This window comes from Crassostrea angulata, chromosome 8 (assembly GCF_025612915.1).
Source record: "Crassostrea angulata isolate pt1a10 chromosome 8, ASM2561291v2, whole genome shotgun sequence".
Classification (NCBI taxonomy): domain Eukaryota; kingdom Metazoa; phylum Mollusca; class Bivalvia; order Ostreida; family Ostreidae; genus Magallana; species Magallana angulata.
This window is the reverse complement of record NC_069118.1, coordinates 16231080-16243653: the sequence shown is the minus strand read 5'-3', so window position 1 is coordinate 16243653 and position 12574 is coordinate 16231080. Positions and strand designations below refer to the sequence as shown.

Here is a 12574-nt window from a genome sequence, read left to right as displayed (position 1 = left end):
GCAACATTTCAACAATATTCCTCATTAATTTTTGTACATCTGCATATGTATTTTTAAATCCTTTACTTAAAACCATCAAATGCCTACCTGTAAATCCATTAACTTTCTCTCTCTCTCTCTCTCTCTCTCTCTCTCTCTCTCTCTCTCTCTCTCTCTCTCTCTCTCTCTCTCTGTGGTAAATAAATATCGTAAATATAGTAAATCAGTTATCTATTGAACGAAGAACCATTGATGATTTGCTCGTGTTTAATCAACACATTCGATTTTTATATGTCAGAAATTCTGTTATATATGTTCAACATTACATATCACAAGGACATTAGACACAAAATGGCCATTGATAACGACCAATCCAAAAGTACAAGCCTTTCATTGTGAAACTTTGTCTTGAATAAGAGAAGATTATCCTAGTGATTTTACTTTTGTTGAGGAGATGCGCGACTTGGGACTTTTTATTTGTTTTGTTTGTTTGTTTGTTTGTTTGTTTTAGGCTTTTCTATTTTCATTTTTTTTTTGGGGGGGGGGGGGGGGGGCTTTTTTAGGGGGCGTCTTCTTTATTTGAATGATCCACAGTATTACGGATTAAATAGATTCATCAGAGAAAATTATGACATACATTGTAATTACGAGACATTAATAAAAGTGTATGATCATTCACAAAGCTAACAAATGGTCCAATACCAGTAAAACATATATCGTAATGATTTGGAATAAATGGGCTTTATTAAATTATGTTCGATGGTTATTATATCATAAATCACAATATTCGCAATGTTTGTACTAAGGTCCGATTTCAATTTAATTTCTATCGTAAAATCTTAATAAAGCTATTACATGTAACATTGGAACCTGTTTGACCAGTAAACTTGTTCTATTTTTAACGTCCCCGGGAAGCTACGTTTAACATGTTTCTTTTTATATGCAATAGAAGTGGGGAAGAAACTACACTGTATATGAGGCACAAATGAGGTTTATAGATACACTGTCAGATTTTTAAAAAAAATGAGAATATATGTATTTTATTATCTATCTAGCGTAACTAATTTTTCACCACGTTATTTACAAATTTTCAAACAGAGACATTTTGCAGTTTTACAGTTTGAAAAGCGCGAGTAATTAAAATGTTCATCAGAGCAAAGTTCTAAACAAGGACTGTGTCATCATAATTCTGATACCATCAGTGTCGCTGAACGGAATTAATGGTGGCGCATGAAGGGTGTTTGTGCCTGTGCAGGATGGGGCATGTGTTACACGTGGCGTTAGGTGTTGTGGAAAATGGACCCTTGTCAAAACACAGAACCGTCCTTCTTGTGACGGACGGACACACAAATCCCGTACAGATATTAAAAGCCTCCTTCACGCATCCGGGCTCTTCCGTTTTCAGAACCGGACAGGAGAGACAAGGATTTCCAAGAAAAAAATCCACTGATTGATCGATACACTTTTGGGGTGTCCCCATCGGAGCACCGACGCAATTAGCCATTTGGTTTCCACAAACGGTAACTTCAAGCTCAGCACAAAAAGGGTCAACATAAGGACATTTGCTACATTTAGTCGGATAACCAGAAAGCTGCACAATGTCGCCATCTTTGATACACTCGGGAGGAACAGTGGGTATCTGTGTAAGTGGTGTGCATCTTTGGCATGGCGGAAATACACATCCGGTGGAATTACTGATGACGGGACACGTCAAACATGGTGGAGCTCCTGCGGCGCTGGTCACATTTTGCGAAAGGCAGAAATCGGGCATTCCCTTTGGAGCTCCTTTACAAGTTTCCAATGCATCGGCGCAAAGTGTAAGGTTTTTTCTTACACAGCTAAAGTCGACCATATCGCACATCTGACACGGCCGCCCTTGGTAGTTGACGTAACGTCCGTAAGTGACGCAATGTCCGGGAGTTCCATTCACGACTTCTCGGCATCTCATTGGACAACGAGGGATGACTGGACGAGCGGGTCTAACCGAGCACGCTGAATTAACTCGATCACAGAGCCTGCAAATCACTCCACGATTGTTGACCACGGAGCCGGGAATTCTACAATGTCTCGGGAGAGTTCGGCTGATATTCTGACAGGTTCTGTAACAGTATGGAGGGGTCAATCTGCTGGCACAGTTTCTGTTGACCATATCACATCCACGGCAGAATCTTCCACGGTACACCTGAAATCTTCCAGGTAAAATGCATTGTCTTGGGGTATTCCCTGGAATGGGGTTACAGGTAATGGCACATCGTGGAAACCGTGCTCGTAGTCTCTGCAGGGCCAATCCTCCTGATGTACAGAAAAAGTCTTACTTAGTATATTAACATGTACTTGTATCATGAAGGTATCTGGACACCTTGCATTTATTTGTACAATGTAATCGTAATAGATTTGATTACGCTCCGACCAAAAAAATCACCTCATAATATTCAAAGAATGATTCCTATTATTTATATCTATATTATTTCCAATTTGTACAGTTTAAAACAGCATTTAAAACATGTAGCACATGCTATGTATTACTACGTGGCGCAGCCGATACCGTTCTTTCGGTGATGCTACATGTCCAAGACACACCCGCTTTGTGTTGCTAATCTTTTATGTAATTATTGGGCTATAGGCTTCAAAATGAATTCTTGATTTTATCATAGGATATAGCTCTTTTGTTTGGTGTATGAAAAGAGAAGCTTATCGTTTCCATTAGTTATTAAACTTTGAATACCTGATATACAACTCATGACACATTGTTTAAGGTAAAGATAAAGTTAGAAAAAAATAATTTCAGAATTTTTTTTTACCATATATACGTGTGTATTTGTTTATACATACAAAAACTGTTAATCACCTGTTAATAATTAACAATATTGAAAGCTGTTAAGTAACTGTTAATTATTAGCCATATTACATATATACTTACCATTTTGTTGTGGAGATCCAGGATTGCAATAAAATAAGAGAACAATAGCTGTATACAGAATTCTAATCATCTTCCCGTTGAGAAAACCTCACAAAGAGTGAAAAAACCAACACGTAAATTCTTTAAAGTCTGATTGATACAAACCTACTCGTGTAAATCAGCGGAAACGAGACATAACAACAAAGCCAACAGAAGAGGTAATACAGAAACAGCACAGATCCGACAAATGAAGGGGAATAACAATGCTAAAGTGTCGATTGTAGAAACATTTGACATTTCACCTTTTAATTTAGGGGTCCGTGTGATAACAGATAAATTTACGCAGTGTCAATTATGTTCCTTTATTGTGTTTCTTGTTAATAAATAAACGGATGTGAGTCAAACTTAATCAACTTTTAAAAGAACACGAACATACATGACAGTTTCTTCACAGACATCAGTTTGCATAGTTTTATAGGTTCAAATATATAGTAAAACAAATATGAACAGTAATATACCGCTATATAACATACAAATGACTGAAAATTTTTAGTTAAAAATTGTCTGCAAGCAAAGTAAGGGCGAATTGCATAAAATTATATATCTCATATCAACTCCTTATTGTATAGCTTGCTTGCTACAATACATGCGCGGATTCAGAAATTTTTCGGTTTTTTTTTACGTGAATTTAATAAGTATGAATTTTCAGGGGTTGGGGATGGATCGAACCCCCAGCCCCCGGACCCCGTATGCGATACCGGGCTATAGGTTTTACAGCGAAAACTATTCGTGGTTTCCTAGATCCCGTAAATGTGCCAAATATATTTACAAAGAGTGCGTTTACTTCCCGATTTGCGGTATTTTTTAATTGATTCTTCGTTTCAATCAAGAACTTAATTAAAATGGATCAGGTTCTTGAAGTTTATGTAAACATTTAATGTAAAAAATAAAGGATTTGATATATTGATCAGATTTATAGAAAAACAATGTATCATTCATCAATTAATTATGTAATTATTTGAACATGATATTTATTTTTGTTTTAATTAATTGTCTTAAAGACAAAAAGTGTTCTGGTAATATTTCACTAAACAAACCAGTCTCTTTTTTATTTCAAGCAAATAAATACTAACCGAGAGATTTAATAGTATCAATAAATAATTATTTTGAAGTTGCACATTGCAAGTAAATGATCTAGCTATGCAGTATAGAATCACACATAATGGAAATGAACACATTTATATAGCGATTCTCCCATTGGAATTCGAAGCCAAATATGAAGAAGTTTTGTGCAATACTTACACATCATAAAAAGAAATTACTGGAATGAGCGTTTAACAACAAATGACTGATCAATCAAACCACATTCATCAGTCACCATGACAAAAACTAACAATTCCAATGGTTTGTAAGTTTATTGGTTTTGGCAAAATATTAATAACCTTACAGTATATAGGGACAACTTTCCTTGAAATCACTGCCTTCTATGAGCACCATATAAACACAGAGGAGAGGAATGTACCAAAAGTAGTGGAATGCCAGGAGAGGGTCAAATTCTAATGTTTCACAAAATGAATCTTAGTACATGATATCATAAGAATGAATGTATCTATAGTGTAATCGGTTTCATTTTTCAAAATAGAAAATAGATTAAGATTTCAAAGGATTGTCTATGTAGATAAAAATAAAAATTATAAGACCGACTTCACACTTCACTGACAAGTAAATTACAAGAGCCCATTTCCCAATACAATATCCCCACATACTAGTGCATCTGTGTCACCAGAGCAACAAGGGTTTAAAATGAGACAAACAATTTGATAAACATATATTGCGATAAATAGAATCCTGATACATTATTCCCAAGTTATTTATTTTGAATAGAGTTTCTAGCCAAGAACATGTCATTTGATGACCATCATACTGAGCATTAAAAAAACCAGATAGGTTGGCTTATCAAACTCTTCAAATCTAGATATGTTGACACAGAAATTACACAAAAAATCCCTTTCAACATCAAACAACCTTTCTCTCACAAAATATCACAGGACAAGCATCCTTAAAATCATTACAAATAAAGTATGATTAAAAATCATAATATTATCAAGAATCATCACATTTGTTAAATATGTTAAATAAATGGCATCCATTGCAGCAAGGACAAATTAATGTAAAATGCATGCTACATTGGAATATCAGCGAATCAATCCATTTTTTTTTTACTTCTTGATAAAAAACTCCACAATTAATTTTTGCCAACAATAAAATTTTAAATACACATATAAAAATACTTATAATAACCTAATTCAAAAACAAAGATTTGACACAATTTGAATATACATTATGATATGTGCTCCTGATTTGTGAAGACTACGAGATTCCTACGGGTGAACGTTTATATACATTGTATGTATGTCCATGATTTTATTACTAAATAATAGAGAATTCCCTATTGGAAGCAAAACATGAGACAACTTTACTTTTTATAGCCGAAAAAGATTTGTTTGCAGTTTTTTGGAAGTGTACGTAAAAAAAAAATGCAAAACAATTGAATTTAAAAGCATTAACTATTTAAGACCCTGAAAAGGTGTAGAATACCATGCAATACTGTGCACAGGGTTTTTTCACCCTGTGTTAGTTTTGGCCTTATATACTTGCAAAAGGCTTCGCCCAGTCTTGAATTTACCCAGACACAGTTGAGACATTGAAATTCGGAACAAGGGGAAAGGAGCTTGAAAAAAACCCAGAGGCAAACATTTCCCTGCATACAGTAATTCACACTAAAAAGAACATACCAGAAGTTTGGCAATAAATCTAGGTCTGTTTTCAATCATAATGGTAGGCATCAATCATTAAATTGAACGATATACAAATTTCAAAGCAATGGTTCTACATGTCTTTTGTTTGGTAAACAGATGTCCATAGTGTACAGATTTACCAATAATTTTTGCAAAGCACTTATATTTTAAAAAAATGGGGAACAGATGTTTGTGACTGAGAGATGTTCATAAACTTTGTTAACATTGCATACAAAAAACAGTAGTTAGTTTACTCAATAACTCATATCCCTTCATAATATTCAAATAATAATGGGAGCAAATATCAATAGTTAAAATGTACATGTTTGTATGTTTTGAACCACCTGTAAACCAGCAGAATACAGAAGAGTAAATATTTCTGTGGAGTCATTGTTCGTAGAGGACCAATGTTTGTGGCTTTCATGGGTAACCTTTGCCCACGAATTTACATCCATGCAAATTTACACACAATCACTTGTTTATTATTTATCAAAATGATCCTGATTACACTACCAATGAATTTACGTTTCCGCAGACTAGGAAAATTTTAGCTACCCACAAACATTGAACACCACAAATAAAAATGATTCCACAGTATCCTATCGTGATATTATTGCACTTTTTGCAAGCTCTCTACACTGACTAGACAACATTTAAAGAGTATTCATTCAACCAGCAATGCAATTTCAAAAAATTTCCAAAAAAAACTCAAAATTGTGGCAACAAATTTGGACAAGTATTGTTTTTCTGTGTTCATATAACACATAGTAATATAATATTTATGTCATGGACAAAAAGAGACACGAGTTCATGATTACGATTCAGCACACGCATCAACATCAGTGATAAAATTCATATCAGTTGGCCTGTGTATCTACAGTGATAAGCAGCTAGTTTCTTTTAAATCGTTATGGCTAAATACATGCATTAACAACAGTTCTTTTCATGATTTAGCCAAAACTTGCTGTCTTTGACTATGTCACTACACAAAACATTACTATGCCAAGCACCAAAATGTACAAGCTGTTGTCGTATTTTTGTATTTCATGCAGAGGTATCAAATGCCATGTTTCCTTATGGGTATTCAAAGCCTCAAACATAAAATTAGAACCAGCCTTGTAGTTCATTCTATTTGAGCTTTTGAGCAGGTCAGTAAAAATTTAGAGTTATCTCCCTGTCTACAGAGCTATCTTCCTGTCTACAAGGTTATACTCCGGCATAGATCTAGTCCCCAAGGTCGGCGTCTTTGTCTCCAACTAGATAGAGCAGGTGGAAGGCAACTGCCAGGAAGGCGGTGCCCAGGAGGTCCCCGATGGCGGTCAGGTAGGGGATGGCCACGTTGTCCGGATCATCCCCGAGCCTCCATATGAAGTGAATCATCCAGTGGCAGACATACAGAAGGATGACGACCTACAAAATGTTTGAAGTTTGAGGCTGTTGAGCATGTCCTATGTATGTGTTGAACAAACACACACAGGATAAGGAAACATCAGAATTCATAATTACATGTCTTTTGATTGGCTAAAATCTTCTTAATCTTTTAGTGAAAAAGAATGCTGAATGTGCATGCTAGCTTTCTACAAATGAATTTGATTTCAATTTGCCTTGAACATATATTAATTTACAAAGGTGCAAATGGGTTTTTTTGTAATAAGCATCATGAATTTTACCAAAGAGACTAACCTGAAGGAGAGCGGCTGTGAGGTAGAAGAGAGCGAATGTCCAGGTAATACTGGTGTGTCCTGCCTTCATGTAGGAGATGGTGTACATGAAGATCAGGTGCCCAGGAATCACAAGGGCAATTAAAACTCGGGCAGCCCGGGAGTTCAAGGCTACAAATCACATATGGGCATTGTATATCATGACAGATAGAAGAACTATTCATCTTTAGGAGAAATTAACCAATATTGTTAAAGTGTGGATAGTGTTTTGAAAATCATGGGTCCTTGGTCTAAACATGAAATTGATTCACTGACTCACTCGAAAGGGCAATTGTGATAAACGTGCCTCATGCATACACTTTAATAACAAAAGTTACCTTGTCAATCATCACACTAAAATTTAGGGAAACTCTTAAAAAAGAATTTATAAACACAAGAACCCTTAATAAAATTACATATCTATCAGTAGTCACTTCTCTTATGTTTGAAGACTTACTTGTCCCACAAAATGCGCCCCCTGGGTTGGGGCAGCCCTTGAGGGCACCTGACGGGAGTCTCCCGGGTTTACTTCCTGACATGTGCAGTGAGGTAGTGATTCTGCTGGCCTGTACAGCTACCAGGTTACCCCCCACTCCTGTAACACAAGACCAGAAAGCATTATTCCCCAAGGTTATAACACAATAAATTTCTTTAAGGTCACAACACATTCTAGATGTTATTCTTCACATGTATAATCATGCTCTAAAATCTTGGTAAAGAAAAATAAAATCTTTGATTTCAGCATTGGTACTGTTAAGTCTATCTCTGTAGATCATAAGTAGCTGCAATAATGAAGCCCTCTCTCTTTTTTTTTATCTAGCTCTTTCCCTCATTAAAAAAAGATCAGGAAAGACCTACATCATTGCAGCTAGATCATTAGATTGAAAGATTAAATCATAATGCAAGCAGCCAATGATGATTGACTTCATCATGTATATGAGCATTGGGCATATCCCTTTGTACACATTTGTTTATTTAGCTAATGTTTACTTCATGGTAAATCAAAGCATTGTTGTATTTTAATTTTTATGTTGATTTAATTATTATCAATATGATCATTTACATGGAAAGTACACTTGTACACGTATTACTTTCCCTTACCGTTTATCACAGGCTGAAATACAGCTATACCATGATAGTTCGCAACTGTATAATCTAGGATCAGACCTCCTACACTGAAAAAAAGATACTAAAGGAATCAAAAAACTTTTTATTAAAATTTATATAATACTAATTCCACATACTTACATGATCTATTTACTATTTAATGAATAAAAAAAACTCCATCCATCGTACTAATTCACTGTGGTTTTATCAATATTCGTTGAAAACCACATTTCGTGGATTTCTTTGTTGAGTTGATCATAAATGTTCATTGAACTGCAATTTCAACTAACATTTTCTATTGATAAGTTCACTGGCCATGAATTGACTTATCCTTGAAAATGCAATTTTCACTTTATCCATAAAAAATGATGTCCATGAATATTGATGAAACCATGTTAGTATTTGTTTTCTATATATAAAATGTCTTGAATTTCTTACATCATGTATTAATCATATCTATGATAAACATATGAATGTACATGATGTAACAAACTGTACATGAATGCCCACTGACCTGCTTATAACCATAGCACTAAGTACAGGGGTCCATCCCGAGTAAATGACATCATTGGTATAGTGGTTTTTGACTGATATATAGACCCACAGTGGGGTCAGCACCAGGAACACAGCAATGATGGTGGGGGCAAGCCACACCTGTGTACCTATAGCCTGGTATAGAAGCATGGACACCCCTGACAGTAGAGACAAGGTAGTGAGATCCCCAAGGCTGGCTGCGATGGGTGTCGCTATATTATCAGGGTTGATTTTGAGTTTTCTTGAGACCAAGATCACAAAAACCATTAAAGCACCTGTGCAGAGAATATCAAAGTTAAATTGCAATCAATTCAAATGAAATTTTTATCTTTTTTAAAATCTTGGTCAATATAATATTCACATGTGTCTAATTATTAAAGTTAAAGACATCACTTATAATGGTGGGATATTTTTTTTCTGTATTCTGAAACTTGATTATTTTTTTCATGTCTTAATACCTTTTAAGAGTTATACCTCTTTATTTCATTAAATGTGAACCAGGTCATACCACATTCCAAACACACTCAAATCATACCTAGAACAAAGCTAGCTACAGCGGCAGTCAGCACACTGCTGGCACACAGCAAAAGTCCATGATGGATGTTAAACTTCCCCTCTGGAATCCATCCCATTATCATGGCAACAACTGAAGCTAAAAAACCCACCACTATAGCTTGGCACTGAAAATGAATACAATCCATGTATATCAGCATTTCTATGAATCAATGTGGTTTTTAAATGTACTGTATTTCTTTCTGGTATTAAATGTTTTCAATTGTCAATAAAACATTGTTATCATCAAACAAAACATATCAATCATCAAAGAATCACATACATACATACCTGTACAAGGGCCATGTTTCCTCCAATCATTTTCCATTGCTCTGACTTTTTATCCATGTTCCCTAAATTTGCCTGAAAACAAAAAAATATTCATGTATGTATGTAAATTTGGGTATTTTGCAAACAATAACTGAATAGAAAAATCAGAGACTCTTTTCGTTGTACACCTGTTTTAACTATTAGGAAAAAAATGTAATGTTATATGTACATATATATGGAAATATCAAACACAAAATCAACTCAACCATCAATATGTATCATGTTCACATCTGACATGTACAATTTTTTCTGAGTTTTACAAACTAAATTGACTTACCTGTGTTGAAAGCCTGGAAGCTAATGTCATCTCCAAGTTTCCTTTTAATCCAAGCAAAGAAGGAACCAAAATAAAAATCTCAGAAACTTGCACAAAAACATCTGTGTGCTGCAATGAAGCAAAATTTGTGTGACAATTATATGGGGTTACAAAAATAGCAGAATTTTTTAAACAAAAGAAACACTGCATGCAATATCCAACATGTGCATATTACCGGTATCTATTTTCCTTACCTGAACAACATCAAGGACCATGCCAGCCCCTACAGTTCCAAATCCAGCAATAATGTACGGAATGAAGACTTGCAGTGCAATACTGAAAGAGCCCTCATCCTTCTCCTTTAGCTGCACTTCAGATTCTTTAACCCTTGTTTCTCCATCACTTGGCGACTCCTCTGATAACAATGGCTGGGTTAGACTGGTCTGCTCAAACACTGTCTCTTCCTCCTCCGAACCAATGTAAACATCACCCTCTCCCCTGCCAAAGTGGCCATTGCCTTGGGGAATGATTCCTTTGAGCTCAATCACATTACTTGACTTGGCCTTGTGCTGTGGTACAGAGGGGGTGTGGTCAGACGGAGGGGTCTGGGTAAGTAGGTCAGGGGTGTTGGGAACCATTTTTCGGCGGCTTCTGAGATTGTATCTCCCCTCAGCCATTATCAGTTTACATACTGTCCACCTAAATTCAACTGTAATAAAAAAAATACCATTATAAAACTTTCTCTTTAATCCTTTTTGTTTAAATGTTGAAACAAGGTTACATACAATAGTTTACAGATCAAGGTCTTAGGTGAGGTTTTTTTTTACTCTGGCAATGAATTTAAAATCAAATTCAATTTAGATCACTTTTACCAAAAATAACAGATACAGAAAATTTTTTAAGATATGTAATAAATTGTTTGAATAATGGTTTTATGTTTAATTTGTTTTTCTTTCATAAACCATGTTGGTATCAGGTTTGTTTATCTTATTTACCTATAGAAAGAATAAACTTACCGTGACCAGGCTATGCTCAGGTCACAGTAAGAATTCATCCCATATACTTGCAATGTAGCAGCAGCGAAGCCGATCAGCTTCGCGTCAATTTTAACTCTGTTAAAAATAATCTGCGGGGGAAAAACACATTTTTATACATTACGAACCTTTTTGAACTTGCATATGTAGTTTAGTCCACAAAATATCCATTTAATGAGTCGTACCAAGGCATTTTTTTAAATACTCATTTGAGTTTGCCTGCCATTTTGTTGGAAATCGCACTCGGAATGTCTCATATTTTATCATTAACATGGCGACCATTAACAGCGAATTTTAAACGTGATGTTAAAAGTGGCAGCAGTTTCGTTGCAAAAACAGTTAATGTGGTAGTATGGGATTATAAAGAGCAACATTGTAGGTATGTGAGACCAATCATATGAAAATTGAGGCAAGATACAGTGCGATATAAATTTTTTATTTGCTACGTAGTGAGTATATGGGAAGAATTCTATTGTTAAACCGGGTCCTTAAGACACCTTAAGGCGGGGGTGTACAATGTACTATGTAAAAGTATATGTTGATTTAAAAAAAATATCGCATCTTAATTTTTATCTACCTTTCTTTTATGAAATATAAAGGATGATATCCCAAAACATGTCACCGGCCCCATATACGTATACATGTACGTTGCGTTATACTGATAGAAAATTTTTCCATGATTTTGATATTTTTAAAATGAGAGTGAAAAAAAATTGATACATCTGCATAGCTAATTGCTATATAATTTAAGATTTATCAATGACTTTGTATCCCCACTAAAAGTGAATTTTATTCTGGTTTGTGACCTTGTCCTAAATTTACTTCTTCTAAGTTAGTATGTATACGTCCCTGATTATGGATACCCGTCTTTGTTATTTATTTTACAACTCATGGTTAAAAAAACATTGAAGAAATTGTAACGGATAATGGATATGAACGGGGAATTAGCATCAGTTTTCTCTTTCAAGAATATTTTATTCATCAAAAAAAGATCCAATCTTTTGAATACATTAAACAATATATAGAGAGCAAACGGACCCTAGGCGAACGGAAATAAGATGGAACGGCGTCAATGCGTCAACGGTCGAACGCATTTTTAGGGTAAACGAACATACTCAACAGTGATAAACATGGTTAACGTGGCGCTGAGATAATTCGAAATAGTAAATTTCATTTCATTCGTAATCAATAAGATTTTTATTGAGAACAGTATTTCAAGCATGCAATGTAAGGAGCAATACACATACTTTTGGATCAATATACTCACTTGTCACCCAACGAAGTCTGAAATAGTTTGAAAAACTCCGAAAGTGCCAACTTGTCAAAACAATATTTTTTTTCTTGGTGAACTCGTTCTTAGAGATTTCGTCTGAAGATAACAGAGT

At 35.0% G+C, this 12574-nt stretch overlaps 2 protein-coding genes across 3 annotated transcripts; both read right to left on the bottom strand.

The window, feature by feature from the left end:
- Window positions 1–636: 636 nt before the first annotated feature.
- Window positions 637–4129, bottom strand: LOC128158283 (uncharacterized). The gene is made up of 2 exons (XM_052821047.1): window positions 2900–4129; window positions 637–2271 (listed from the first exon to the last, which is right to left on the bottom strand). The coding sequence occupies exons 1-2, from the start codon at window positions 2967–2969 to the stop codon at window positions 1178–1180; spliced, it is 1164 nt and encodes a 387-aa protein (XP_052677007.1). The 5' UTR covers window positions 2970–4129; the 3' UTR covers window positions 637–1177.
- Window positions 4130–4278: 149 nt separating this feature from the next.
- LOC128158282 (solute carrier family 41 member 1-like) lies at window positions 4279–12566 on the bottom strand. 2 transcript variants are annotated; one of them, XM_052821045.1, is made up of 10 exons: window positions 12457–12566; window positions 10410–10864; window positions 10177–10284; window positions 9861–9932; window positions 9553–9697; window positions 8998–9292; window positions 8478–8551; window positions 7834–7971; window positions 7360–7508; window positions 4279–7086 (listed from the first exon to the last, which is right to left on the bottom strand). In XM_052821045.1, exons 2-10 carry the CDS (start codon window positions 10830–10832, stop codon window positions 6901–6903), a joined length of 1590 nt encoding a protein of 529 aa, XP_052677005.1. In that variant the 5' UTR covers window positions 10833–10864; window positions 12457–12566; the 3' UTR covers window positions 4279–6900. The 2 variants fall into 2 exon arrangements, with proteins under 2 accessions (XP_052677005.1, XP_052677006.1); XM_052821046.1 differs by lacking the exon at window positions 12457–12566 and adding an exon at window positions 11172–11804.
- Between the last annotated feature and the right edge of the window lie 8 nt (window positions 12567–12574).

Coding starts and splice junctions, on each gene's coding strand:
- LOC128158282 (XM_052821045.1), bottom strand. CDS start 10,832: ATGGCTGAGGGGAGATACAATCTCAGAAGCCGCCGAAAAATGGTTCCC. Junction 9,293..9,552: donor TGTAGCTAGCTTTGTTCTAG/GTATGATTTGAG, acceptor TTCTCTGCACAG/GTGCTTTAATGGTTTTTGTG. Junction 7,972..8,477: donor ATTTCAGCCTGTGATAAACG/GTAAGGGAAAGT, acceptor CTTGTGTTACAG/GAGTGGGGGGTAACCTGGTA.
- LOC128158283 (XM_052821047.1), bottom strand. CDS start 2,969: ATGATTAGAATTCTGTATACAGCTATTGTTCTCTTATTTTATTGCAAT. Junction 2,272..2,899: donor TGGATCTCCACAACAAAATG/GTAAGTATATAT, acceptor TCTGTACATCAG/GAGGATTGGCCCTGCAGAGA.